At 43.3% G+C, this 27861-nt stretch overlaps 1 protein-coding gene across 1 annotated transcript in view; it reads left to right on the forward strand.

Annotated features, from left to right (window-relative positions):
- The window catches only part of LOC110069876 (uncharacterized), an 86969-nt gene that overhangs the window by 29587 nt on the left and 29521 nt on the right, over positions 1-27861 (forward strand). The window contains exons 7-11 of the mRNA XM_078386113.1: positions 1149-1217; positions 7431-7493; positions 8489-8566; positions 15893-15961; positions 27456-27518. Of these exons, the coding sequence (XP_078242239.1) occupies positions 1149-1217; positions 7431-7493; positions 8489-8566; positions 15893-15961; positions 27456-27518 (342 nt within the window). The remainder of the gene's footprint in view (positions 1-1148; positions 1218-7430; positions 7494-8488; positions 8567-15892; positions 15962-27455; positions 27519-27861) is intronic.

The raw sequence follows: 27861 nt of genomic DNA on the forward strand, positions 1-27861 counted from the left end.
CATCACGGCTCGTCGGGATAGACTGGTAGAGAGTGCTGGGAATGAGGTAGCAGTAGTGGAGCCTTTTGGGTTTCCCAAAAGGACCCCAAACCCAAAGAGGACCCCCCTCCCCCCGAGAAAAAGAACTGACAAGAAAAGCAAACCAAAGGTTTTCCTCCTCCACATCCCTCGTCCTGCTCACCTTTTGCTTGAGCGAGTAGAGCAGGTGGTGTCATCCAATCAGGAGAAACAGAGGCAGGGAGGTGTGCTGGAGAAGACAAACACCCTGTCCCCAGAGGAATGGCCCTGAGCATAAACCCTTGTGAATTTTTTGCATGCCCTTCAATAGTGATGCCATAGTATTGGATTTGGGGTTCCATTTCTCATAGCCAGCATAGGATAACTTCCCTTTCTGTTGTTCTGGAATGTACTTTAGTGCAGTGGTCCCCAACCTTGGGCCTCCAGATGTTCTTGGACTTCAATTCCCAGAAATCCTGGCCAGCAGAAGTGGTGGTGAAGTTTTCTGGGAGTTGTAGTTCAAGAACATCTGGAGGCCCAAGGTTGGGGACCACTGCTTTAGTATTTTCTGAGGTGCCTATACAGCACAGCCTAGCATTGGACTGCAAGTTGAATGGGTAGGTGCACCTCCTGCATTGATCTATGATCTACTCCAAAAGACCATCACATGTGGTAGAGTAAACTTAGGAAATAATGCGGGGGGAGGGGGCTTGAGCCCAGGTGAATAAATAGACTTTTTCTAGATTCCAGATTTCCCCAGAGAGGTTGCCCAAAGCCTGTTTAGAACCAACAGGGCAGTGAACATGTATGTATGGACCACATGCTACCAGGTCTACCAGAAAGGACAGCCGTGTTCTCAGTCAGTATTCTAGGCTTTACTGCAGCTAGAAAAGATGCTGTTCCAAAAGAGCTCATCTGCCATTCAAGATCCAAGTAATATAAACATTTTTAATGCTATCCAATTTTAAGAGTGCTTGATAAAAATGGAAGGAGAATAATGAGCAGTACAGGCTATGATGCCAATGACGTTCTCTGAACAAACTGTAGTCTACTCAGCTAAGTGTTCCTGACTGTTTCTGTGATGAGTGAAATCACTGTATAACATGGGCATCTTTTTTTTGGACATGTCTTGTGGACACGTGAATCTTTAGAACAACTCAATGATATCAAGAAACACCAAGAAAAGAAACGGAAAGAGGGGGAAACCAGCTGCAATGGAGGTAAGAGGAGTGTGAAATATGAGAGAGACAATACAACTGCACAGCAAAAGTATGATCTGAGACAGGAATGAAGGAATTCTAAGAAACTCTACATTTTAAATAAGTTCTTTTTTTCTAGGGTTTGCCTCTTCTCTAGTGGATTCTGATAAGAGTGTCGTAACTGCAGCTCTTCTTAAAGCCAAGGAATCTGCTGTAGGGAAGCCCTAAACCACTGGTTCTTAACCTTGGGTTACTCAGGAGTTTTGGACTGCAACTCCCAGAAGCCTTCACCACCAGCTGTCCTGACTGGGGTTTCTGGGAGTTGCAGTTCAAAAGCATCCAAGTAGCAAAAGTTAAGAACCACTGCCCTAAACAACCCCGTAGCCCTTGCTTGCCTTCAGGGGGGCAGCCCCTTGATCTTTGGGCCACTCCAGAGAAACTCAGCTGCAACCTCAGGAAGACCAGGGGCCTGGTCTTCATTGGACTGAAAGTCTTGGGCAACCCTTTCGGGATTGGAAAGCTTGGCCTACCAATGTCAACTCAGTGAGGCTCTTTATTTGGATAGGGAGTTCTTTTTTCTTTTCTTTTTTTTCTCCTTATAAAAGTAGGGTAAGGTTAGGGGCATTTGACCAAACTTCGGGAGGCAGTAGAAGACAGGAGGGCCTGGCGTGCTCTGGTCAATGGGGTCACGACAAGGCGGACACAACTTAACGACTAGACAACCAAAGGTAAGGGACAGCTGGGATAAGGGTACCCTCAGAGGGGGTGGATTTGAACGGATACGTTACAAATCAATATTTTTTTCATAGTAATTCTATGCATTCTCTTCAACTGATAGTTTCACATGGAAAGAAATATAAACAGTGAGCAAGAGAGAAAAATCAAATTCAGACAGATATATTGTTATTCTAATTATTGATTATGTAGCTCACTGGTTCTTAACCTTGAGTTACTCAGGGGTTTTGGACTGCAACTCCCAGAAGCCTTCACCACCAACTGTGCTGGCTGGGGTTTCTGGAAGTTGCAGTTCAAAAACATCCGAGTAACAAAGGTTAAGAACCACTGATGTAGCTGATAGTCTTTATCCATCATTTATTCTGTTTCTTCTGCAGCCATACAGATAATTATGTATCAGTCCACTATTCTATCTACCTTGTAACCATGTATATAATTGTGACCAAATTTTCTGATGGCCTTTTTTCTTTTTTGCCTCTAGCCAATCTGATAGTATGTCCTCTATTTGCAGTGTTCTACGTTCCTTCCGGTATTTCACAAAAACTATTCTTGCTGCTGTTATAATATGAATAGCTAAATGTGATTTTTCAGAGTCTAGTATATCTGGCAATATATTTAGTAGGAATAGTTCTGGTACCATCGGTATTGAAGTTTCTAATATCTCTTGTGGCATCTGATTCACTGTATTCCAGTCTCTTTGGGCGTCTTTGCACATCCACCACATGTGATAAAATGTTCCTTCTTTCTGTTTATATTTCCAACATATATTTGAAATCTGGGTGCTTATTTTAGCCAGTGTTGTGGAGGGTCATGTACCATCTGTAAAACATTTTGTATATATTGTCTTTAAATACAACAGATTTAGTTAATTTTATATTTGTTTTCCAAATTTGTTCCCATTGATCCAGTTCAATATTATGTCCTAGATTCTGTGCCCATTTAATCATATATGCCTTACCACTTCATCTTGTGTTTCAAAATCTAACAGAAAATTATATAATAGCTTAATACATTTTCCTTCTGATTCTAGAAGAAATCTGTCAAAGGGGGTATTTTCTAAGTAAAAGCCCTGTTGATTATCTTTAGGAAACCTTGATAATAATTGTGATCGCAATTCATTTAAACGCCTTGACCTACTAACTCTTGTTGAGTTTTGATAGAACCATCAAAATTTAAAACCTCACTGTATCTTACTATTTTCTTGTTTTCTCTCAGATATTGTGGGGCCATTTTTTCAATGAAGTGGGTTGGTACACCTCTTTTTTCTTGTACTGGTGGTTCTTGTGCTGTTTTATGTTTTAACATTTTAGGTCTGCTTCTCCTTCCTTTTTTTTCTTCTTTATATGTGTAGACATCTTTAATTATCTGAGCAATCTAAATGAAGGCACGTGGCACGAATTGCTTCCTCTCTTGAAAAACAAAAGCCACTACAATTTTTAAAAAGTGTGCTGCTTAAAGGCCTTTCTGAGCTCTTCTCCTGCCTCATGAAGGATTAGCCATCCTGGACTGGAGGTCCACTCCAACAGGCAGAAGATTGCACCATAACCTAGTCAAATACACGTCCACTGAATCTGATGTGAAAAGGTAGCCTATGTCCCTATCAGTCATTCTGGCAAAGAACCAAGCATGGCAAACTTTGTCTGGATCCAAGCCAGAATAACTTTCACATATTTTAAGAAGAGAGATAAAGCTACATAGCAATACAAAGGAGTTCTTCTTCATGGCCTCTGTGAATGCACACAATTGGGTTGTAGCATACCTGATCAGGACCTCTTGGAAGTTTCCAGAGCTTTAAGACATGTGATTAGTGGAACGTTCCTCTATGGAGCGCATTCTCCACCCATCAGAAGTCCCCTCAATTCCTTTTAGCCGCACCTAGGTTAGAACTATCTCGATAACCTAGAGCAACTTTATGCCTTCACAGCCTACTAGTTTTCAGTTGACATTTCCCTGTGAGTTCTATCCATTTTACTCTTCTCCACATTTTATTCTATTTACCCAGTTACTTTCGTTTTTCCTTTCCCCCCTTCCCCCTTCTTTTATGCCCCCCAGGCCGTTTAAGCATTGTATCCTTTGCACAAATCAGATACCACTTTCTAATGGCCACGATCGCTGTTTATTTTGCCTGGGTGAACAATACCAAACACAATCCTCCCAGAGTGTAAAAAAAACTCAGAAAACCGGCTTTGAAATTTCATTTACAACGATTAAGATCTTTCCTTTGGGAAAGGTTTCTACACCTGCCAACAGCCCAGATGGAATCTACTTTACCCTCTATTCCTAGATTGGACCCTCTTCGCTCGATATTGAGCCCGAGGACACATTCTCCAAAAAGGAACAATCCAAGTCAGCGTAGAAATCAAAACTGTCATCTGTGTTGAAGGTTTCTTTGACCCGCACTAAAGACTCATAATCTAAAAAGAAAGGAGATAAGACCAAGGATAAAAAAGCTAAGAAATCATCTCAGCCTACCTCTGTAGATCCACCTCAAACACTCTTCCCCTCGCCAATTTTAGAGGAGTCCTCTTGAGATGCTCCTGAGTCTCTCTTCGAGAGGGAAGATGTACCCATTTCTCCTTCAGGCCAACCTCCTGCTTCAGCAGAGAGCTTGTTGCCCAGCGCTGGCCTCTCAGTGGCTGATGTATCCTCCAACCTGGCCTTGGCCCATTCTAGCCCTGCATTATCAGGGCGGGCAGTACCAATACAACTCTCCAGATCAGAGTCATTACAGAGGTCCGCTCCTCGTAAGCACAAGTCTAAGAAAAGAGATCTCTCCCCTGCGGAATATGACCCACTGCATAGGGAGTACTATTACCAAGAACCCTCTCGATACTATCTGAGAGCTGAGTACTGGGACCGTATTACACTCAATATGACCCATACCATCATGACGAAGACACAGACAAACCAATATAAGGAACCTAAATGAGTTTGATATGCCTTTCCCTATCAACCTAGGCGTTCCCCTTCCATATCACCCTCTCCGCCTTGATACTTGCACCGGATCCATACACCGAAAGCAATGTCTTCCTCCCAAACTCTCATGACCACTAAGTCAGTGCTTAAACGTACAGTGCATACAACAGACCAACCTCCACCGAAATTGTCCTGACAATCCTCTACCATTGTCGCTGAATTTCATCATCGACAACACATTTCCTCGCTACAGTAACCGCTACCTACAAGGGTCCGCCTCCTGCTCCATCCGAAGCAGTCAAGCCCACAACTATACATCAGAGTCCACAGCAAGGTCTCTGATGCCAAAATTATGACGCCAATCACCATCATCTGATTCAATGGCCTCGGATCACAATCCGCCTTCCAAGGTGTCACGTGAGTCTCCCTCTAATCTTCCTATTCTGGGATTGGATGTAGTAGAAAACCACCCTCCTTCTCCTTCTGAGGACTTTACATCGTATTCACAACTTGTCCTAAATCCCTCCAGGTTGAGGAACCCCCATCTCCGAAACAGGACTTGGTATTCAATGACATTAATCAGGACAAGACCTTTCACTCAGCCTATCATTCATACCAGCTATGCTTGACCTAGTCAAAGAATCATGGGATAAGCCACTATCCTCCAAATTTCAAGGAGAGTTGAGAATCATTACAAAACCCATGGTGCAGACACGTCTTTCATGGCGAAACATCTGATTCCAAACTCCATTATAGTGGAATCAAACCAATCCCGAGCCAGAAACAAATCATCTATGGCCCAGTTAACAGAGAGGGAAGAAAATTAGATATATTGGGCAGACACCTATATCCTTTAACATCCTTTCTAATGAGAGTGGCCAACTATCAGGCTGCGTTGGGAGCATACCATCGCCAACTATGGAATAAAGTTCTCCCAATCTTACAAACAGCCCCTGAGGAGGCTAATTCGGAGGCACTCAATATTCACCTTGAAGCCTCCCCATTAGCAAAGCAACAGCACATTGCCTTGAGGCACACACCCAATGCTGCCTCCAAAGCTATGGCCACCTTAGTTGCCCTCCAACGCCATGCATGGCTCCGATCAGCAGGTGTTTTGGATGATACCAAGTCCCATATCAAAGACCTTCCTTTTGACAGTATCCATTTGTTCAACGAAAATCTCCATAAAATTAAAAAAAACGGCCAGCTCATATGCCACAGAGCAGACATGCCATAACCAACGTCCACAATGGCGTCAACAGCCTTTTGTGCACCAACATTTTCAGCAACAATACAAGCCATACAGAAATCAGACATCAGATAGACCCTTTTTGGTCCCGTCCACCTCTACTACCTCCACCTTTCAGCCTCAATCACAACCTCAGTGACGTCAATCCTTTCGTCACCCACAGAAGAAGTCAAAGCAATAGGCCTGACTCCGTCCAGCCCGAGGTCCATGTTTCCGATACATTTCTAACTCACCTTCACCCCCTCCTCAGCTCATGCACTCATATCACAAAAGACCACTGGGTGCTTTCAATAATTCAATGTGGTTACCTAATTGAATTCAGACATCTTCCACCAGTCAGTCACACCAAGTACACGCCATACTCATCAGCCCTCCGAGATGAAATCACTTCTCCAAAAACATGCTGTCGTTACAGTTCCACCTTATTTATTTATTTATTTATTTATTTATTTATTTATTTATTTATTTATTTATTTATTTATTTATTTGATTTATATCCCGCCCATCTGGTATATTTATACCACCTTCTCATCTCCACAATGATTTCTACTCTTTGTATTTCACGGTACCAAAAAAAATGGAGGCCTCCATCCCATCCTTGATCTCAGAAACCTCAACAACTACATCCATCCCAGATGTTTCAGAATGGTTACATTCGACACCATCATCCCTGTCCTTTCACAGGGAGATTGGTTCATAGTAATAGATCTTCAAGATACATATTTCCACCCAAGGTTTTCCTGCTCCACATCCCTCGTCCTGCTCACCGTCTTCCTGGGCAAGTAGAGCGCGTCGTGGCATCCAACCAAGGGATGGGAGGTGTGCTGGAGAAGAGGCTCCCCAGGAGGGTTGGCCCTGAGCACAAACCCATGTGGTTTATTTATTTATTTCGCATGGCCTTTAAAAGTCAAGCCATAGTAATGGATTTGGGGTTCCTGTCCTCGTAGCCAGCACAGGAGATATTTTTCTTTCTGCTGCACCTGAATGTACTTCACTCTTTTCTGTGGTGCTTCTACATAGGAAAGTTTAGGATTGGATTGCAAGATGAATGGGCTGCTTTTCCGCAGCAACAAAACATGTAGATCCAAAACAGCTCATCTGCCATTCAACATCGACATAATACATTTTTAATGTTAGTCTTTTCTTGTAAAAGTACATGATAGATATGTAAAGAGAATAATGTCGAGGCTGTGATGCCAATGACATTCTCTGCAGAATCTGTGGAGCTTTCAGTTGAGTGTTCATGACTGTTTCCAAAATGAGTGAAATCACTGTATAACGTGTTTGTCCTCTTTCTTGACATGTCTTTCGAACACGTGCCTCTTAAAATGAAGTCCTTGATGTCTATCTGAACAAGAACAGGGATCAGGAGGAACTGCGCTTCAGAAACCTGGAAGGTAAGGGGAGTGTGAAATATGGGAGGGAGAATACAACTGCACAGTGATGGTGTGAAGGAATCGGATCCAGGGATGAAGGAAATATTAGTTACTCTACATTTTGGATAAGGTCTGTAGATGGGCACCACCTAGAAAACTGGTTTGTTATGGTTCAGGGCTTTTAAAAAAAGTTTGTGCAGGGAAACTTTTAGAGCCAGCAAGCCAGCTTTCCTTCTCAGAGCCAGTGCACATGTGCTCGCTGCTCAGGCGATAGGTGGGCACATGCGTAGAAGTTGCAGGAAGGGAAATTGGCCCACTGCCTCTGATGGTGGCGGCGATGGTGGCAAAGGCAGCAGGGGCAAGGGCAGGTCGGTGGAGGTGACAAGGGCAGTGGTAAGGAGCAGGTGGGCATCCATTTTGCTGAAACAAATGAAATGCCAAAGAGAAAAAAGTTTGGGGCTTTCTTTTGCTTTGCCAAAATAGGATTCCTGCACTGGGTTGGCAAACCGAACCAGGAACCAGTCTAATTTATCAGGTTTTGTGGTTCATGGTTCGGTTTGTGCTCATCTGTCATAAGGTCTCTTTTTCTAGACTTTGACTGCCCTCTAGTGGATTGAGAGAGGAGTGCAGTAACTCCAACTCTTCTTAAATCCAAGGAAGCTGCTGTAGGGAAGCCCGGCCTAGACCATCCCGTAGTCCTTGCTTGCCTTCAGGGGCAGCCCCTTGATCTTTGGGCCACTCCAGAGGAACTCTGCTGTAACCTCAGAGATAATTGTGACTGTTCTTCATTGGACTGAAGGCCTTGGGTAACCCTTTCGGGCTAGGAAAGCTTGGCCTTCCGATTTCAACTCTGTGTGGCTTTTTACCTGGACCAGGGGTCTTTTTTCAGCTGAAGTGGGTTGGTATGCTTTTTTGTTGTTATGCGGGTGGTTTGTTTGGTCTGTTTTGTGATTTAACGTTTTTGGTCTCAATTTTTCCCCTCCCTCCCAAACCCACTTTTTTCTTTATATGCATAGAGATTTTTAATTATCTGAATGAGCTAGATGAAGAGACATGGCACCTTCACCTCGAAGGCCATTCTAAGTCAGCACCAGGTAACTGTGCCCCACTTTTTATCTGGATAGGGGGTCCTCTGCCTGGGTCAAAGCCAGATTATATAAATGGAAATAAAGAAAGACAATGTTATGTTTATTTAGGTAACTCCACATAGGTTTTTTAAAAGGAACATAAAAACCACAGAGAAAAGAAGACAACAACATACGGGGTGGGGGTGGGGGGAGACAAGCGATCTCTTCCAGAAGTTTAAAGAAATCCAAGAGAAACCCTAATTAGGAATGCTGAATTCCTAATGGAAGGACACTATGTGACCAGGAGAGAATGAAGGTGGAAACAATATAGAGAGAAGAAACAAACGGATGGCAGACTTCTTTGAAGTGGTAGCCCTATTAGCCTGTGCAAGAATATCAGGCAAAATCCAAAGAAACAAGACAAGACAAGAAAAAAAAAGATAAAAACTTGTGGCACCTTAAAAGACTAACCATTATACTGTACTTTAATGTAAGCTTTTGTGGACATGTCCACTTCATAAGACATAAAGAAACAGGTTGAAATGAAATGTTTAAGTGTACAGTATTTCATTTAACCCCTGAGAGAGGTTAAAAAGACAGTAAGTAGGACACAGGGCTCAAGACAGGTGGAGATAAGAAAAGGAGCAAGGCAGGAAGTGGACAGGGATCTGTTCCTGCAGAGAATTACAGCTCAGGGCTAAGCAGGTCTACTCTGATTAGGACCAGAGTCTCCTCATGAGCAGGAGCCCAAGTACAACAGGAATAGGATAAAAGAAGGGGGGGGCACAGGTTAGTGCCGAAAGCTTAAACTAGACTGAAATTTAAAATCTAGATTTAAACTCTAGCCAAAGTTCTAAAAACTCTAAAGCCAGTAAGTTTAAAATTATGGGGGGATCAGAATGGGGTCTAAAACAGGATTAAAAACAGACCTGTCCAAAGGTCAGTTGGAATTAAAAGGTCAAGGCTGTAGGCTTCAGTTTCCCAGAGAATTGCATCAGCTAACCTTTTCAGGAGTTACAAATTTGATTAATGAGTTGCTAAAGGACTTAGGGAGCACTCTAATCAGGGCCCCATTGTCCTCCTGACCTTGCAGTCCTCTTCTGTCCTTTGCAGTCAGCCAGAAGGGCAAGGGGAGGAGCAAGGAAAGATCATAAAAGTGCCCTTGCTCAAGCGCAGGTGCATCTTGCAACAAAGTGCTGCAACAAAATACAGGTTGAAAAGACACAATGATGGTTGTTGTGGGTTTTTTGGGCTCTTTGGCCGTGTTCTGAAGGTTGTTCTTCCTGACGTTTTGCCAATCTCTGTGGCCGGCTTCTTCAGAGGACTGGAGTAGGAACTCTGTCCATGCTCTGTTGCTGTTTGTTGGATAGTTGAGTATTTATAGCTGTGGGAATATTTTTTTTGTCTTTTTTCAGGAGATAGGGTGATCAGCATGTTTTTGTTGTGATCAGGATGGGGAGATTATCTGTTACTGTGATTGATGGGTGTTGTTAGCTGGTCTTTTTTTGTGCAATGTTCCCTGGTCCTTGTGGCTGGTTAGAGTTCATTGACCTTTTACAGGCTGTATTTTTCAATATTGGGAGCCAGGCCGCGTTTAGTTTTAGGCCTTCATCTTTTTTGTTGAAATTCTGTTTATGTTTATGGATTTCAATGGCTTCCCTGTGCAGTCTTAACATAGTGGTTACTGATGTTGTCCAGTACTTCAGTATAGTTGTGACCCGCTTAACGATTACCCTGCTCCACGACGAATCCGCTTAATGATAAAGTTTTTGCGATTGCTTTTAAACGATGTTTAAATGGGGGAATTTTGCTTGACGATGATCAGTTCCCTGCTTTGGGAACCAATTTTTCACTTAACGACGATCAGAAAATAGCTGATCTTGGGGTTTCATAATGGCCGCCGGTTGTACAAAATGGCTCCCCACTGTGTTAGGGACAGATTCCTTGCTATACAGGGAGCAGAAAATGGCCGCCCTAACGAGGATCTTCGCTGGACGGTATTTCGCCCATTGGAATGCTTTGAATGGTTTTCAATGCATTCCAATGGGGTTTTTTATTTTGATTGACGACAATTTCATTGTACAGCGATTTTGCTGGAATGGATTATTGTTATCAAGCGGGGCACCACTGTATTTTGAAATAGAATTTCATGTGCAGCTTGTTTTAGGGTATGTTCAGCTACTGCTGATTCGGTTGTTTTAGTCTGTTTTAGTCTCATGTTCTTTGATTTTGGTGTGAATGCTGCATTTTGGGGTTCCAATATATAGCTGTCCACAACTGCAAGGTATCCGGTATACTCCTGCAGTGGTGAGGGGGTCCCTTTTGTCCTTTGCTGACCGTAACATTTGTAGTATTTTTGCGGTGGGTCTGAATACTGTTTGTAGGTTGTGTTTTTTCAAAAGTTTCCCCATGCGGTCCGTGACCCCTTTGATGTATGGCAGAAATACTTTATTTGTGGGTGGCTGTTTTTCCTCTTCAGTTTGGTGTTGTTTTCTCGGTTTGATGGCTCTTCTGATTTCATTCTTGGAGTAGCCATTTGCCTGTAGGGCCCAATTCAGATGGTTGAGTTCGGTGCTGAGAAATTGAGCTGCACAGTTCTGATTTGCACTGTTTACCAGTGTTTTGATTATATGTCTTTGTTGTTGTGGGTGGTGGTTGGAATTTTTGTGTAGGTAGCGGTCTGTGGGTGGGTTTTCTGTAGACCTTGTGTCCCAATAGGAGGTCAGTTTTTTGTATGACCATGACATCTAAGAATGGGAGTTGGCCCTCTATTTCTTTTTCCATGGTGAATTAAATATTTGGGTGGATGTTGTTAAGATGGTTTAGAAATTCTTCCAGTTTTTCTTCGCTGTGGTTCTAAATTGTGAAGGTGTCATCCCCATATTGGAACCAGACTGTGGGTGTGAAGGGTGCCGAAGCCAGGGCTTGTTTTTCGAAATGTTCCATGTAGAAGTTGGTTATAACTGTGCTAAAGCACAGTGAGTTTAGCAGCTGTGTGAGTTTAGCAGCAGGGCAAGGAAGCCAGGGCTCCAGATACTGCTTGTCACTTCCTTGGAGAAGAGGTTTGGCAAGCTCTAAACAAATATCTAACAACACGAGAGGCAATTCTACATATGGACATCACCAGATGAGCAGTACCGAAATCAGATTGATTATATTCTCTGCAGCCAAAGATGGAGAAGCTCTGTACAGTCAGCAAAAACAAGACCTGGAGCTGATTGTGACTCTGATCATCAGCTTCTTATAGCAAAACCCAAGCTTAAACTGAAGAAAGTAGGAAAAACCACTGGGCTACTCGGGTATAATCTAAACCAAATCCCTTATGAATACACAGTGGAAGTGAAGAACAAATTTAAGGAACTAGATTTGATGGACAGAGTGCCTGAAGAACTATGGATGGAGGCTCGTAACATTGTACAGGAGGCAGCAACAAAAACCATCCCAAAGAAAAGGCAATGCAAGAAAGCAAAGTGGCTGTCCAACAAGGCCTTACAAATAGCAGAGAAGAGAAGGGAAACAAAATGCAAGGGAGATGGGGAAAATTACAGAAAATTGAATGGGGACTTCCAAAAAATAGCAAGGAGAGACAAGAGGGCCTTCTTAAATGAACATTGCAAAGAAATAGAGGAGAAGAATAGAAAGGGAAAAAGCAGAGATCTGTTCAAGGAAATTGGAGATATTAAAGGAACATTTTGTGCAAAGATGGACATGATAAAAGACAAAAATGATAAGGACCTAACAGAAACAAAGGACATCAAGAAGAGGTGGCAAGAACACACAGAGGAATTACAGTGGACCCTTGACTTAGAGACGGCTTGACTTACAGACTTTTTGAGTTATAGACTTCTCTGGCCGCAAAATTTAGGTTTGACTAGCAGCCTGAGAATTGACTTACAGACCAGAAAAAAACCAAAATGGAACCAAAATGGCCTGTTACGGGATTAATCGGTTTTCATGCACTGTAGGTCAATGGAGACTTGACTTACAGACTTTTTGACTTGAGAACCGCCTTCCAATACGGATTAAGTTCTCAAGTCAAGACCCCACTGTATACCGGAAATATCAGGATGTCCCGGACAACCCAGATAGTGTGGTTTCTGACCCTGAGTCAGACATCCTGTAGAGTGAGGTCAAGTGGGCCTTACAAAGCACGGCTAACAACAAGGCCAGTGGAGGTGATGGCATTCTAGTTGAACTATTTAAAATCTTAAAAGATGACGCTGTTAAGGTGCTACATTCAATATGCCAGCAAGTTTGGAAAATTCAACAGTGGCCAGAAGACTGGAAAAGATCAGTCCACATACCAAACCCAAAGAAGAGCAATGCCAAAGAATGCTCTATCGTACAATTGCACTCATTTCACAAGCTAGGAAGGTTATGGTCAAAATCCTCCAAGGTAGGCTTCAGCAGTATGTGGACCGAGAATTCCCAGAAGTACAAGCTGGATTTCTAAGGGGCAGAGGAACTAGAGACCAAATTGTTAACATGTGCTGGATTGTGGAGAAAGCCAGAGAGTTCCAGAAAAACATCTACTTCTGATTAATTGACTATGCAAAACCCTTTGGCTGTGTTGACCAAAACAAACTATAGCAAGTTCTTAAAGAAATGGTGGTGCCAGACCACCTTATCTGTCTCCTGAGAAATCTATATGTGGGACAGGAAGCAACAGCTAGAACTAGATATGGAACAACTGGGAAATTGGAAAAGGAGTGTGACAAGGCTGTGTATTGTCTCCTGCTTATTTAACTTACATACAGAACACATGTGAAAGGCTGGACTGGATGAATTCCAAACTGGAATTAAGACTGCCGGAAGAAATATCAACAACCTCAGATATAAGATGATACCACTTTGATGGCAGAAAGTGAGGAGGAATTAAAGAATCTGTGCTGTCCTCTGAAGATGCCGGCCACAGAGAGTGGCGAAATGTTAGGAAGAACAACCTTCAGAACACAGCCAAAGAGCCCGAAAAACCCACAACAACCAATTAAAGAATCTCTTATTGAGGGTGAAAGAGGAGAGTGCAAAAATGGTCTGAAGCTCAACATAAAAAAAACCTAAGATCATGGCCACTGACCCCATCACCTACTGGGAAATAGAAGGGGAAGATATGGAGGCAGTGACAGATTTTACTTTCTTGGGCTCCGTGATCACTGCAGATGGGGACAGCAACCACAAAATCGAAAGACACCTGCTTCTTGGGAGGAAAGCGATGACAATCCTCGACAGCATCTTAAAAAGCAGAGACATCACCTTGCGGACAAAGGGTCACATAGTCAAAGTTATGGTTTTCGCAGTACTGATGTATGGATGTAAGAGCTGGACCATAAGGAAAGCTGACTGCTGAAGAATTGATGCTTTTGAATTGTGGTGCTGGAGGAGACTTTTTAGATTCCTCTGGACAGCAAGGAGATCAGACCTATCAATTCTGAAGGAAATCAACCCTGAGTGCTCACTGGAAGGACAGATCCTAAAGCTGAGGCTCCAGTACTTTGGCCATCTCATGAGAAGAGAAGACTCCTTAGAAAAGACCCTGATGTTGGGAAAAGAGGAGAAGGGGACAACAGAGGATGAGATGTTTGGACAGTGTCACCGAAGCTACCAACATGAATTTGACCCAACTCTGGGAGGCAGTGGAAGACAGGAGGACCTGGTGTGCTCTGGTCCATGGGGTCACGAAGAGTCGGATACGACTTAATGATTAAACAAGAACAACAAACATATCTACATGCAGTCAGACTAGTTGTTTGGGGGCTATCCTTTGTTTTGCACTGAAAGTCATATGTATAACTATATGACTCTTGGACAAAAGTCATGGGTGTGTCCTTGTTGCAAGAAGCTCCATGAACTCAGGGAACAGTTTCGCTCCCTTGAGGTCTTGGTTGCAGACTGGGAGAAGCAGAGACAGAGAGGGCCCACAGTAAGACTTCCAAGGACCTTCAGGCATTGTTCTACACACAGGCAAGCAGCTCCTCAGCTGCTGGGCTTGGAAGTCTCCGGGCTGGAGGACACATATCTGGACAAGAGGGAAACCTTCTTCAGGTGATGGGCCTGTATCCACTTGCACGGAGGATACTCCTTGTGGGGAGGGAGGAATGGGGCTTCTCGTCGTGGGATATTTGATTGTCAGGAACATAGAGTGAGGAGTGTATGATGGTTGTGAGGACTGCACAGTGACTTGCCTGCTTAGTGCAAAGTTTTCAGACATCACGGCTCGTCGGGATAGACTGGTAGAGAGTGCTGGGAATGAGGTAGCAGTAGTGGAGCCTTTTGGGTTTACCAAAAGGCCCCCAAACCCAAAGAGGACCCCCCTCCCCCCGAGAAAAAGAACTGACAAGAAAAGCAAACCAAAGGTTTTCCTCCTCCACATCCCTCGTCCTGCTCACCTTTTGCTTGAGCGAGTAGAGCAGGTGGTGTCATCCAATCAGGAGAAACAGAGGCAGGGAGGTGTGCTGGAGAAGACAAACACCGCGTCCCCAGAGGAATGGCCCTGAGCATAAACCCTTGCGAGTTTTTTGCATGCCCTTCAATAGTGATGCCATAGTATTGGATTTGGGGTTCCTTTTCTCATAGCCAGCATAGGATAACTTCCCTTTCTGTTGTTCTGGAATGTACTTTAGTGCAGTGGTCCCCAACCTTGGGCCTCCAGATGTTCTTGGACTTCAATTCCCAGAAATCCTGGCCAGCAGAAGTGGTGGTGAAGTTTTCTGGGAGTTGTAGTTCAAGAACATCTGGAGGCCCAAGGTTGGGGACCACTGCTTTAGTATTTTCTGAGGTGCCTATACAGCACAGCCTAGCATTGGACTGCAAGTTGAATGGGTAGGTGCACCTCCTGCATTGATCTATGATCTACTCCAAAAGACCATCACATGTGGTAGAGTAAACTTAGGAAATAATGCGGGGGGAGGGGGCTTGAGCCCAGGTGAATAAATAGACTTTTTCTAGATTCCAGATTTCCCCAGAGAGGTTGCCCAAAGCCTGTTTAGAACCAACAGGGCAGTGAACATGTATGTATGGACCACATGCTACCAGGTCTACCAGAAAGGACAGCCGTGTTCTCGGTCAGTATTCTAGGCTTTACTGCAGCTAGAAAAGATGCTGTTCCAAAAGAGCTCATCTGCCATTCAAGATCCAAGTAATATAAACATTTTTAATGCTATCCAATTTTAAGAGTGCTTGATAAAAATGGAAGGAGAATAATGAGCAGTACAGGCTATGATGCCAATGACGTTCTCTGAACAAACTGTAGTCTACTCAGCTAAGTGTTCCTGACTGTTTCTGTGATGAGTGAAATCACTGTATAACATGGGCATCTTTTTTTTGGACATGTCTTGTGGACACGTGAATCTTTAGAACAACTCAATGATATCAAGAAACACCAAGAAAAGAAACGGAAAGAGGGGGAAACCAGCTGCAATGGAGGTAAGAGGAGTGTGAAATATGAGAGAGACAATACAACTGCACAGCAAAAGTATGATCTGAGACAGGAATGAAGGAATTCTAAGAAACTCTACATTTTAAATAAGTTCTTTTTTTCTAGGGTTTGCCTCTTCTCTAGTGGATTCTGATAAGAGTGTCGTAACTGCAGCTCTTCTTAAAGCCAAGGAATCTGCTGTAGGGAAGCCCTAAACCACTGGTTCTTAACCTTGGGTTACTCAGGAGTTTTGGACTGCAACTCCCAGAAGCCTTCACCACCAGCTGTCCTGACTGGGGTTTCTGGGAGTTGCAGTTCAAAAGCATCCAAGTAGCAAAAGTTAAGAACCACTGCCCTAAACAACCCCGTAGCCCTTGCTTGCCTTCAGGGGGGCAGCCCCTTGATCTTTGGGCCACTCCAGAGAAACTCAGCTGCAACCTCAGGAAGACCAGGGGCCTGGTCTTCATTGGACTGAAAGTCTTGGGCAACCCTTTCGGGATTGGAAAGCTTGGCCTACCAATGTCAACTCAGTGAGGCTCTTTATTTGGATAGGGAGTTCTTTTTTCTTTTCTTTTTTTTCTCCTTATAAAAGTAGGGTAAGGTTAGGGGCATTTGACCAAACTTCGGGAGGCAGTAGAAGACAGGAGGGCCTGGCGTGCTCTGGTCAATGGGGTCACGACAAGGCGGACACAACTTAACGACTAGACAACCAAAGGTAAGGGACAGCTGGGATAAGGGTACCCTCAGAGGGGGTGGATTTGAACGGATACGTTACAAATCAATATTTTTTTCATAGTAATTCTATGCATTCTCTTCAAGTGATAGTTTCACATGGAAAGAAATATAAACAGTGAGCAAGAGAGAAAAATCAAATTCAGACAGATATATTGTTATTCTAATTATTGATTATGTAGCTCACTGGTTCTTAACCTTGGGTTACTCAGGAGTTTTGGACTGCAACTCCCAGAAGCCTTCACCACCAACTGTGCTGGCTGGGGTTTCTGGAAGTTGCAGTTCAAAAACATCCGAGTAACAAAGGTTAAGAACCACTGATGTAGCTGATAGTCTTTATCCATCATTTATTCTGTTTCTTCTGCAGCCATACAGATAATTATGTATCAGTCCACTATTCTATCTACCTTGTAACCATGTATATAATTGTGACCAAATTTTCTGATGGCCTTTTTTCTTTTTTGCCTCTAGCCAATCTGATAGTATGTCCTCTATTTGCAGTGTTCTAGGTTCCTTCCGGTATTTCACAAAAACTATTCTTGCTGCTGTTATAATATGAATAGCTAAATGTGATTTTTCAGAGTCTAGTATATCTGGCAATATATTTAGTAGGAATAGTTCTGGTACCATCGGTATTGAAGTTTCTAATATCTCTTGTGGCATCTGATTCACTGTATTCCAGTCTCTTTGGGCGTCTTTGCACATCCACCACATGTGATAAAATGTTCCTTCTTTCTGTTTATATTTCCAACATATATTTGAAATCTGGGTGCTTATTTTAGCCAGTGTTGTGGAGGGTCATGTACCATCTGTAAAACATTTTGTATATATTGTCTTTAAATACAACAGATTTAGTTAATTTTATATTTGTTTTCCAAATTTGTTCCCATTGATCCAGTTCAATATTATGTCCTAGATTCTGTGCCCATTTAATCATACATGCCTTACCACTTCATCTTGTGTTTCAAAATCTAACAGAAAATTATATAATAGCTTAATACATTTTCCTTCTGATTCTAGAAGAAATCTGTCAAAGGGGGTATTTTCTAAGTAAAAGCCCTGTTGATTATCTTTAGGAAACCTTGATAATAATTGTGATCGCAATTCATTTAAACGCCTTGACCTACTAACTCTTGTTGAGTTTTGATAGAACCATCAAAATTTAAAACCTCACTGTATCTTACTATTTTCTTGTTTTCTCTCAGATATTGTAGGGCCATTTTTTCAATGAAGTGGGTTGGTACACCTCTTTTTTCTTGTACTGGTGGTTCTTGTGCTGTTTTATGTTTTAACATTTTAGGTCTGCTTCTCCTTCCTTTTTTTTCTTCTTTATATGTGTAGACATCTTTAATTATCTGAGCAATCTAAATGAAGGCACGTGGCACGAATTGCTTCCTCTCTTGCAAAACAAAAGCCATTACAATTTTTAAAAAGTGTGCTGCTTAAAGGCCTTTCTGAGCTCTTCTCCTGCCTCATGAAGGATTAGCCATCCTGGACTGGAGGTCCACTCCAACAGGCAGAAGATTGCACCATAACCTAGTCAAATACACGTCCACTGAATCTGATGTGAAAAGGTAGCCTATGTCCCTATCAGTCATTCTGGCAAAGAACCAAGCATGGCAAACTTTGTCTGGATCCAAGCCAGAATAACTTTCACATATTTTAAGAAGAGAGATAAAGCTACATAGCAATACAAAGGAGTTCTTCTTCATGGCCTCTGTGAATGCACACAATTGGGTTGTAGCATACCTGATCAGGACCTCTTGGAAGTTTCCAGAGCTTTAAGACATGTGATTAGTGGAACGTTCCTCTATGGAGCGCATTCTCCACCCATCAGAAGTCCCCTCAATTCCTTTTAGCCGCACCTAGGTTAGAACTATCTCGATAACCTAGAGCAACTTTATGCCTTCACAGCCTACTAGTTTTCAGTTGACATTTCCCTGTGAGTTCTATCCATTTTACTCTTCTCCACATTTTATTCTATTTACCCAGTTACTTTCGTTTTTCCTTTCCCCCCTTCCCCCTTCTTTTATGCCCCCCAGGCCGTTTAAGCATTGTATCCTTTGCACAAATCAGATACCACTTTCTAATGGCCACGATCGCTGTTTATTTTGCCTGGGTGAACAATACCAAACACAGTCCTCCCAGAGTGTAAAAAAACCTCAGAAAACCGGCTTTGAAATTTCATTTACAACGATTAAGATCTTTCCTTTAGGAAAGGTTTCTACACCTGCCAACAGCCCAGATGGAATCTACTTTACCCTCTATTCCTAGATTGGACCCTCCTTGCTCGATATTGAGCCCGAGGACACATTCTCCAAAAAGGAACAATCCAAGTCAGCGTAGAAATCAAAACTGTCATCTATGTTGAAGGTTTCTTTGACCCGCACTAAAGACTCATAATCTAAAAAGAAAGGAGATAAGACCAAGGATAAAAAAGCTAAGAAATCATCTCAGCCTACCTCTGTAGATCCACCTCAAACACTCTTCCCCTCGCCAATCTTAGAGGAGTCCTCTTGAGATGCTCCTGAGTCTCTCTTCGAGAGGGAAGATGTACCCATTTCTCCTTCAGGCCAACCTCCTGCTTCAGCAGAGAGCTTGTTGCCCAGCGCTGGCCTCTCAGTGGCTGATGTATCCTCCAACCTGGCCTTGGCCCATTCTAGCCCTGCATTATCAGGGCGGGCAGTACCAATACAACTCTCCAGATCAGAGTCATTACAGAGGTCCGCTCCTCGTAAGCACAAGTCTAAGAAAAGAGATCTCTCCCCTGCGGAATATGACCCACCGCATAGGGAGTACTATTACCAAGAACCCTCTCGATACTATCTGAGAGCTGAGTACTGGGACCGTATTACACTCAATATGACCCATACCATCATGAGGAAGACACAGACAAACCAATATAAGGAACCTAAATGAGTTTGATATGCCTTTCCCTATCAACCTAGGCGTTCCCCTTCCATATCACCCTCTCCGCCTTGATACTTGCACCGGATCCATACACCAAGAGCAATGTCTTCCTCCCAAACTCTCATGACCACTAAGTCAGCGCTTAAACGTACAGTGCATACAACAGACCAACCTCCACCGAAATTGTCCTGACAATCCTCTACCATTGTCGCTGAATTTCATCATCGACAACACATTTCCTCGCTACAGTAACCACTACCTACAAGGGTCCGCCTCCTGCTCCATCCGAAGCAGTCAAGCCCACAACTATACATCAGAGTCCACAGCAAGGTCTCTGATGCCAAAATCATGACGCCAGTCACCATCATCTGATTCAATGGCCTCTGATCACAATCCGCCTTCCAAGGTGTCACATGAGTCTACCTCTAATCTTCCTATTCTGGGATTGGATGTAGTAGAAAACCACCCTCCTTCTCCTTCTGAGGACTTTACATCGTATTCACAACTTGTCCTAAATCCCTCCAGGTTGAGGAACCCCCATCTCCAAAACAGGATTTGGTATTCAATGACATTAATCAGGACAAGACCTTTCACTCAGCCTATCATTCATACCAGCTATGCTTGACCTAGTCAAAGAATCATGGGATAAGCCACTATCCTCCCTCCAAATTTCAAGGAGAGTTGAGAATCATTACAAAACCCATGGTGCAGACACGTCTTTCGTGGCGAAACATCTGATTCCAAACTCCATTATAGTGGAATCAAACCAATCCCGAGCCAGAAACAAATCATCTATGGCCCAGTTAACAGAGAGGGAAGAAAATTAGATATATTGGGCAGACACCTATATCCTTTAACATCCTTTCTAATGAGAGTGGCCAACTATCAGGCTGCGTTGGGAGCATACCATCGCCACTTATGGAATAAAGTTCTCCCAATCTTACAAACAGCACCTGAGGAGGCTAATTCAGAGGCACTCAATATTCACCTTGAAGCCTCCCCATTAGCAAAGCAACAGCACATTGCCTTGAGGCACACACCCAATGCTGCCTCCAAAGCTATGGCCACCTTAGTTGCCCTCCAACGCCATGCATGGCTCCGATCAGCAGGTGTTTTGGATGATACCAAGTCCCATATCAAAGACCTTCGTTTTGACAGTATCCATTTGTGTGGGGAAATCCCCAGGGAACCCTGCTTGGAAGCCAGCCAAGCAGCAGTTGCATGAAAACCAGGGAGAGCTCTGATAAATGAAGACACTGCAGACTTTATCTTGTTAGTATTCAGGTACCGGTAGAGAAGAAGAAGATGATGGCTACCTTCTTCACCCCAGACGTTTTTATTAAGCACGCAAAACAAGCAAAATTAGCATAAGATAAGAATTTGGCCATAGAGGCGTCGTGTGGTTATCAGTCTTAAGGCATTCCATGCCTGCGCAGAGAGAGAATCATAGAACAATGCATCTTTATACTACAATAGCTTGATTATGCTAAACACCAGTGATGTATCCCTTAATAGCCACAAGATGGAACTTTAGACTAAAAAATCCCCACATTCCCTCCGTTTGTATTTCATTTTGAATGAGCAAGTTGCTGCCAGTAAGACCCCTGACGGTGTCTGAGTCCATGGAAGCTCTTCATTGATGGAGGGCAACAGCCATGTCATCTCAATCTGTATATCGTGCATCAGCCTCACCATAAAAATCACCTACTCTAGAAAGGAACACATGATATTAGAATTGATACAATTGCTTAGCAGATAAAGACATTGATTGTACAGATGTTTGATATCACTTAGTGAAAACATTAATTAATGAAGGAATATATCATATAAAATGGTATATAAGACAAGACAAATATTTAGTAAAATAATACCATGCATTAGTAGTATGCAAAGCCATCCCATAGGGAAGCGTTAATATTATTGGTAATAATGGTATCACTCAAATCAACTAATATATGCTCAATTGAAAGCTGCAAATTATGGAAGCAAATAATACTTTGAGTATCTATTACAATAAAACATAGTATAAGTATGTGCAAGCAATTAGCGATGCTTTAACTGAAAGCTGCTTTAACTGGTCTATTTCACTCTGCAGAGCTACCATGATTCTTGTGGTAGCATTAACTGTTTTTCTTTCAGGCGACAAGTCAGACCCAAAATGTTATGCCTGTTCTTGTGCAATAATGCCTCGATGTGACCTCAATGTGAGCGCACCTGTAATAAGATTTGGGTGCCCACTATATTTCCATCCCAATGTGGAATGTTCTAGGCCATTGGGATTAAGGGAGGCATTCTTTTAAAACGTTGTCCAGATCAAGTGAAACCTGGAACCTTGGCATTCCAGTTCCCTGCATGAATACAACAGAAACACAAAGCTCAGATGTGGTGCGTAAATTGAACCTTTGAAATATTAGAAGTAGGAGGAACAGCATGGAAAAGAAGTTCAGATTGACCAGGTTCTGAAATACTTTGCAAAGAGGCAAGAATTAAGGTTGGATCATCAATAAGACCAGGCAGTGAGCTCATGATTCATATAAAAGAGAAACATTCTGTCCATGAACATCAAATATATACTGAGCATGTTGCACCCAAGAAGTCCCTTGATTGTCCAGAGCAGAAATACGGGGAACCAAGAACAGTTCAAGCAGTCCTAGGAGTCGGATGGCAGAGATACACACCATCTTGCCAGGATCCAAACAGCGCCTTTGTCCAGTGCGACTGCAGCATCCTTGTCCCAGGTGATCAATAGAATTGATCCCTTACCACTCAGGTGGTTGAGGAAGTTGCTCTTCTGCCCTGAAATGAACTTTAACTTGGGTTGTGAACCCTGTTAATGAGGAAAAAGCAGAAAATGTAAAGTATACAGAACTTTTGCAACAACCATAGGAACAATCTGACCCAGAAACCCCTCTGCCTGAGGTTTGCTCTGCAAAAGAAATTTAAGCGTTAAGTGTGCTCTTTCCACAATTGCTTGCCCTGTGGAATTAAAAGGAATCTCATGCTTCAGTGAGAGTCCCCATTGAACATAAGATTCTTGAAAGGCAGATGATATATAGACAGGTCCATTGTCCAGTCTTCAGGCCTAGGATGGCCCATTACAGCAATTGTTCCAAATGTAATGTTGAATAACTTGACTTGCAGTCTCTCCATGAAGAGGAGATGCCCAAATAAAACCCAGAAAATGTATCCACAGTCAAATGTAATTTAGGCAAAAACCTGCACTTGTGTGACATTCACGTGCCAACTACAATGTCTCTTGCCTGAGTCATTGGGATAGAAAACATTCTGTGAAACATATTTACAGAGTAATGAAACATGTCATGAGAAGCAAATAGGATCAGAAAAAAGACTAAAGCACATGAATTCTGCTTGAAAGCTGAATCAGCAACAGCATTCCCTTCAGTAAAAAATCCCGGAAGTTGAGGATGGGAACATATATGGGCAATGGAACAGAATGCTGTTCTGCTTTAAAGTAACAAAGTCAGGAAAACAGTGAAAACAAATCCTTATCTATGGAACGAGACAGATATTTAAAAAAAGCAAATGCCTAAAAAGCTTATAAACGTGTGTCTACCACAAAGTTAAACTCATCATTAGAAAAAAGTTCAAACACTGCCACGTGACAACACCTTGGAAAGGCAAACCATCTGAAAAAAGCGTCTGTGGAAAAACAAGTGGTTAATTGATAAGAAACACAGGAAAGCAGTCACTTGTCTTTTGGAGAGTTCAGCATCACCCTGCAGAAAAGAAAAATAGAGTTAATACGTCCCTGACAATTGTGGCAACATCTGGAACGATGCCTTGGCAAAACAAATCTGCAACTGCTTTAACACAGGAGTACAAGTTCAAGGGAGTGTGTGGCAAGTGCATCCATTCAACAGTTGTGATCCTATCCTTGTCAGGGGTGTAGAGAACTGCAATTGACAGCCATGGCGTAGCTAAGATTGGACTTGAAATAGGAATGCTCTCAGTAGGTAGGCGATCCACAGCTTGCAGATGAAGTTGTTGAGAGATCAGCTGTAAGAAGCCTTCATCGATGAAGTTACCAGCATAACATGAACAACCAGGAAGTGCAGAGAACAACCGTGAGAGATCATTAGTAGACAATACCAAAACTGACGTGCCCGATCGATATCTCAAAGGTATAGATGCAAAAGTTTATGCCCAGTCTGTTGATTTTTCTGTGGGCTGCACAAAAACCCTTCTGCAAGAAGACTGTAGGTTGCCAAATGATTCTCCATTTAGACTGTCCGAACACAATGGCATTCTCTTGGCAGAACGCCCAGAATCGCTGATAAGAGGTCTGGGCATTGCGCCAGGTGTGGACCTTGAATTTGTTACTTCCAGAGGCAGAGGAAACAATACAGACTTTATGTCCTAGCAGGCTGCACTGAATCCATGGATGAGATTATAGGTCCCATCACGCTGAGATATTCAGGAAACTGCTAAGCAATGCAAGGTGTGATAGAATTTGTAGTTCTAGAAAGAACATGGAACATAGTGTCCAGGATGTTACAAGTGGCTTGAGAGTAACAATGCTTTCTCCAGATTGGAAGGTGATGGGGGAAGCGCTTTAAGGAGTTGGCTCACCTCCTCCCACCCCATATGCATTTTTCTCTCTTACTGGCCAGGTGGGGGGGGCAATCTTTCTCAGCTATGACTGTCCAGCTGAGTAGGATTTTTCCCCAAACCTGAATGTTTGCCATACGAGTTATCAGTCCTGGCACAACATTCAAGCTGAGACAAACAAAATCAGCGCAATGAAAAAACCAGAACAGTGTAGCCTTGAGGAATAGCGGCACATTTAGCTTTAGAAACATAGACCCATTGTGGCAGTTCAAAACAGGCCTCCTGTTGGGCTGCCCCCCTTACATTTTCTTCCTCCTCCCCTTCTGATTTCTCACAAGACACATGGCATGCTTGTAAAGCTTCTTTTGTATACCAGCCCGTGACATCACATGAATCCTGCAGATCCCCTATTATTCTCTCTTGGCCTGGGGGCGGCCCTGGGTCCCATTTCCCTGGGTCCCATTTCCCATGTGACCTTGGCTGACTGAGAACTGCGTCCATGAGACGGACTTGAACAGCAGAAGCGAATATACCTTCTCCCATAATAATTGGCTGACGTACAGAAACAACAGCATTAATTTCTGCTTGCTTAGTTGCTAAATCTTGCCATCCTTGAAGGCAAATGAGTCCTTCTGCTGGTGGAAGGAGACCCCTACTCCAGTCACTAGGGGCCGGCCGTTGGGCAGATGAGGATTCCAGGAGAGTCTGTGTCTGTTTGTCCTTGAGACTGAGTTGCAGTTCGCGGACGCCTTGATATGGGAGCAGTTCAGAACTATGAGAAACTGCCGCGGCATCTCCCTGTGCCTGTGCTTGTGTTCCCTGAACGCCAGGATAAGCAGTTTCTAAAGCAGCACCCATTGTATCCATTAAAGGACAGTTAGAAATTTTGTTCTCAGTTGCCTGATGAACGGCAGGACTGGGAGACAATGCTGAGGTGTTCCCAGGCTGAGGCTCGGTTGGCTGGGCAGAATGAGACAGAGAGTCCAGCAGCGGAACCGAGGGGGCTGGTGTGAGAGGAAGGAGAAGCAAAATTTGAGGGAGTTGTTTGAACAGATTATTTTCAAATTCTTGATCGAAAAGAATGTTCCGTGGTGGTGCCAAGCCTTGAAGGCAAGTACGCACTTTGCAGCATGTAGAAAGCACTTTTGCTGTAACTCTTGGATGTCCCTGTAAACAGCTGCCTATTTTAGACCATTCCTTGAGGTCCAGTGTCCCTTCTTCGGGGATCCAAGGGCATACATCCCGAATAATATGAACTAAATCTTCCACTTCTGTGTGTGTGGTCGTGTGACCATTCCTTTTTAATAAGAAGTGGAGGTCCTGTACTTCCTGAAGATTAGATACAAAGCTCCCCATGTTGCCAGGCGGCTAGGTGTCTAACTTGACAAATTCAACACTCACCGGGGATCCTTGCGGATGTGTGACGTCTGGAACCCTTGCAGGGCGAGGGCAGTGTGAATTGCCGCGCTGTTGCATTGCTCAGCTTGTCCCGTGCTTCTTGCCTCACACGGGCCGCCAAAATGTGGGGAAATCCCCAGGGAACCCTGCTTGGAAGCCAGCCAAGCAGCAGTTGCATGAAAACCAGGGAGAGCTCTGATAAATGAAGACACTGCAGACTTTATTTTGTTAGTATTCAGGTACCGGTAGAGAAGAAGAAGATGATGGCTACCTTCTTCACCCCACACGTTTTTATTAAGCACGCAAAACAAGCAAAATTAGCATAAGATAAGAATTTGGCCATAGAGGCGTCGTGTGGTTATCAGTCTTAAGGCATTCCACGCCTGCGCAGAGAGAGAATCATAGAACAATGCATCTTTATACTACAATAGCTTGATTATGCTAAACACCAGTGATGTATCCCTTAATAGCCACAAGATGGAACTTTAGACTAAAAAATCCCCACACATTTGTTCAACGAAAATCTCCATAAAATTAAAAAAACGGCCAGCTCATATGCCACAGAGCAGACATGCCATAACCAACGTCCACAATGGCGTCAACAGCCTTTTGTGCACCAACATTTTCAGCAACAATACAAGCCATACAGAAATCAGACATCAGATAGACCCTTTTTGGTCCCGTCCACCTCTACTACCTCCACCTTTCAGCCTCAATCACAACCTCAGTGACGTCAATCCTTTCGTCACCCACAGAAGAAGTCAAAGCAATAGGCCTGACTCCGTCCAGCCCGAGGTCCATGTTTCCGATACATTTCTAACTCACCTTCACCCCCTCCTCAGATCATGCACTCATATCACAAAAGACCACTGGGTGCTTTCAATAATTCAATGTGGTTACCTAATTGAATTCAGACATCTTCCACCAGTCAGTCACACCAAGTACACGCCATACTCATCAGCCCTCCGAGATGAAATCACTTCTCCAAAAACATGCTGTCGTTGCAGTTCCACCTTATTTATTTATTTATTTATTTATTTATTTATTTATTTATTTATTTATTTATTTATTTATTTATTTATTTATTTACACAATGATTTCTACTCTTTGTATTTCACGGTACCAAAAAAAATGGAGGCCTCCATCCCATCCTTGATCTCAGAAACCTCAACAACTACATCCGTCCCAGATGTTTCAGAATGGTTACACTCGACACCATCATCCCTGTCCTTTCACAGGGAGATTGGTTCATAGTAATAGATCTTCAAGATACATATTTCCACCCAAGGTTTTCCTGCTCCACATCCCTCATCCTGCTCACCTTCTTCCTGGGCAAGTAGAGCGCGTCCTGGCATCCAACCAAGGGATGGGAGGTGTGCTGGAGAACAGGCTCCCCAGGAGGGTTGGCCCTGAGCACAAACCCATGTGGTTTATTTATTTATTTCGCATGGCCTTTAAAAGTCAAGCCATAGTAATGGATTTGGGGTTCCTGTCCTCGTAGCCAGCACAGGAGATATTTTTCTTTCTGCTGCACCTGAATGTACTTCACTCTTTTGTCTGGTGCTTCTACATAGGAAAGTTTAGGCTTGGATTGCAAGATGAATGGGCTGCTTTTCTGCAGCAACAAAACATGTAGGTCCAAAACAGCTCGTCTGCCATTCAACATCGACATAATATATTTTTAATGTTAGTCATTTCTTGTAAAAGTACATGATAAAAATGTAAAGAGAATAATGAGCAGTCGAGGCTGTGATGCCAATGACATTCTCTGCAGAATCTGTGGAGCTTTCAGTTGAGTGTTCATGACTGTTTCCACAATGAGTGAAATCACTGTATAACGTGTTTGTCCTCTTTCTTGACATGTCTTTCGAACACGTGCCTCTTAAAATGAAGTCCTTGATGTCTATCTGAACAAGAACAGGGATCAGGAGGAACTGCGCTTCAGAAACCTGGAAGGTAAGGGGAGTGTGAAATATGGGAGGGAGAATACAACTGCACAGTGATGGTGTGAAGGAATCGGATCCAGGGATGAAGGAAATATTAGTTACTCTACATTTTGGATAAGGTCTGTAGATGGGCACCACCTAGAAAACTGGTTCGTTATGGTTCAGGGCTTAAAAAAAAAAGTTTGTGCAGGGAAACTATTAGAGCCAGCAAGCCAGCTTCCCTTCTCAGAGCCAGTGCACATGTGCTCGCTGCTCAGGCGATAGGTGGGCACATGCGTAGAAGTTGCAGGAAGGGAAATTGGCCCACTGCCCCTGACGGTGGTGGCGATGGTGGCAAAGGCAGCAGGGGCAAG

Source organism: Pogona vitticeps, chromosome 2 (genome assembly GCF_051106095.1).
Source record: "Pogona vitticeps strain Pit_001003342236 chromosome 2, PviZW2.1, whole genome shotgun sequence".
Taxonomy (NCBI): domain Eukaryota; kingdom Metazoa; phylum Chordata; class Lepidosauria; order Squamata; family Agamidae; genus Pogona; species Pogona vitticeps.